Genomic DNA, 1,010 nt, shown 5'->3' on the forward strand with positions numbered 1-1,010 from the left:
CGGGAGATAAGCGTAAGCGGACAGCCAATGATTTCATAACTGAATATATGAACTGTTCATTGAAAGCGAGGCGTCTACATCAGGATGACATGAGCTGTGAGCATGTCAGAATTGTTTTCACGTACTCATTTCTTGTGAACAACTGTCTCGCTTCCCTCTTCGTCGGCTTACGTTCACCGCTATGCGCTGTCCATAAGATGTTGTTACTCTGAGTAGACGTAGCGCATTTATTGTGGGGAAGCCTCTGACACTCCAACGCTTCAACGAGGAGAAGCGGTGATTGCTTACTGCCAGCAATCTTGACTTAAATTTAGCGTATTAATTAGTATTTATGAGGAATGTAACTTGATGAATTATGCTGCTAAATGCTTCACTTGGCGTGGTTGCCTTTCACAGGAAATTTTGAAGTCAATGGACTGCGCTGGCGAGTGAACAACTCTGACCAAGTAGTCAAAGTGTTTTGGGCCCATATTTTCTTGGTTTTTATGCCGCACCATATGACCATGAAATGCCTACTGTCAGGAGTCTTTGAATTTGATGCTGGATTGTAGCAAAAAGAAGTCAGTTTACATTTGTTTCAAAAATATTTACCGGAATAAGATACATGGTTCGTAACCGAACAGCAAGACCAGCATATCATTCAACAGCTGGGACGGTGCTTCATCATGCAATCATATTTAAGCATTGTTCGCTCTGACAAATGCCAATAATGTTCGCCAGGAATGCCTTTATCCTTAAGTAGTTATATGTAGCGGGAGGATGACGAACAAAGTCACTGAATTTGCACGCAGTTTTCTGATCCAGTGCTCTGACTATGTACTAATGCACAATCGTATCAGTAAAAATTTGGCAGATGTGCAACTGCGCATCAACTTGCTGGTACCACAGATGACATTGGGAGGTCCAATACGTTGGTAGCTTCATTGAAAGTGCGTTCTCTGTTTGAAAATTCGAGAGTTCATTTACGCCATGCAAGGATCCAAAAATATTGTTCACAACAATCGGCTAAC

At 42.0% G+C, this 1,010-nt stretch overlaps 1 protein-coding gene across 1 annotated transcript; it reads right to left on the reverse strand.

The window, feature by feature from the left end:
- Window positions 1-79: 79 nt before the first annotated feature.
- Window positions 80-470, reverse strand: Tsp_14289 (conserved hypothetical protein). The gene is made up of 2 exons (XM_003367906.1): window positions 375-470; window positions 80-298 (listed from the first exon to the last, which is right to left on the reverse strand). Exons 1-2 carry the CDS (start codon window positions 468-470, stop codon window positions 80-82), a joined length of 315 nt encoding a protein of 104 aa, XP_003367954.1.
- Window positions 471-1,010: the final 540 nt, after the last annotated feature.

This window comes from Trichinella spiralis, assembly GCF_000181795.1.
Source record: "Trichinella spiralis strain ISS 195 chromosome Unknown Scfld3473, whole genome shotgun sequence".
Classification (NCBI taxonomy): domain Eukaryota; kingdom Metazoa; phylum Nematoda; class Enoplea; order Trichinellida; family Trichinellidae; genus Trichinella; species Trichinella spiralis.

Excerpts from the sequence above, each read along its gene's own strand:
- Tsp_14289 (XM_003367906.1), bottom strand. The coding sequence starts at position 470 with ATGGGCCCAAAACACTTTGACTACTTGGTCAGAGTTGTTCACTCGCCA. Across the intron at positions 299-374 it reads GTGAAAGGCAACCACGCCAA|ATTGCTGGCAGTAAGCAATC; the intron begins GTGAAGCATTTA and ends ATTTAAGTCAAG.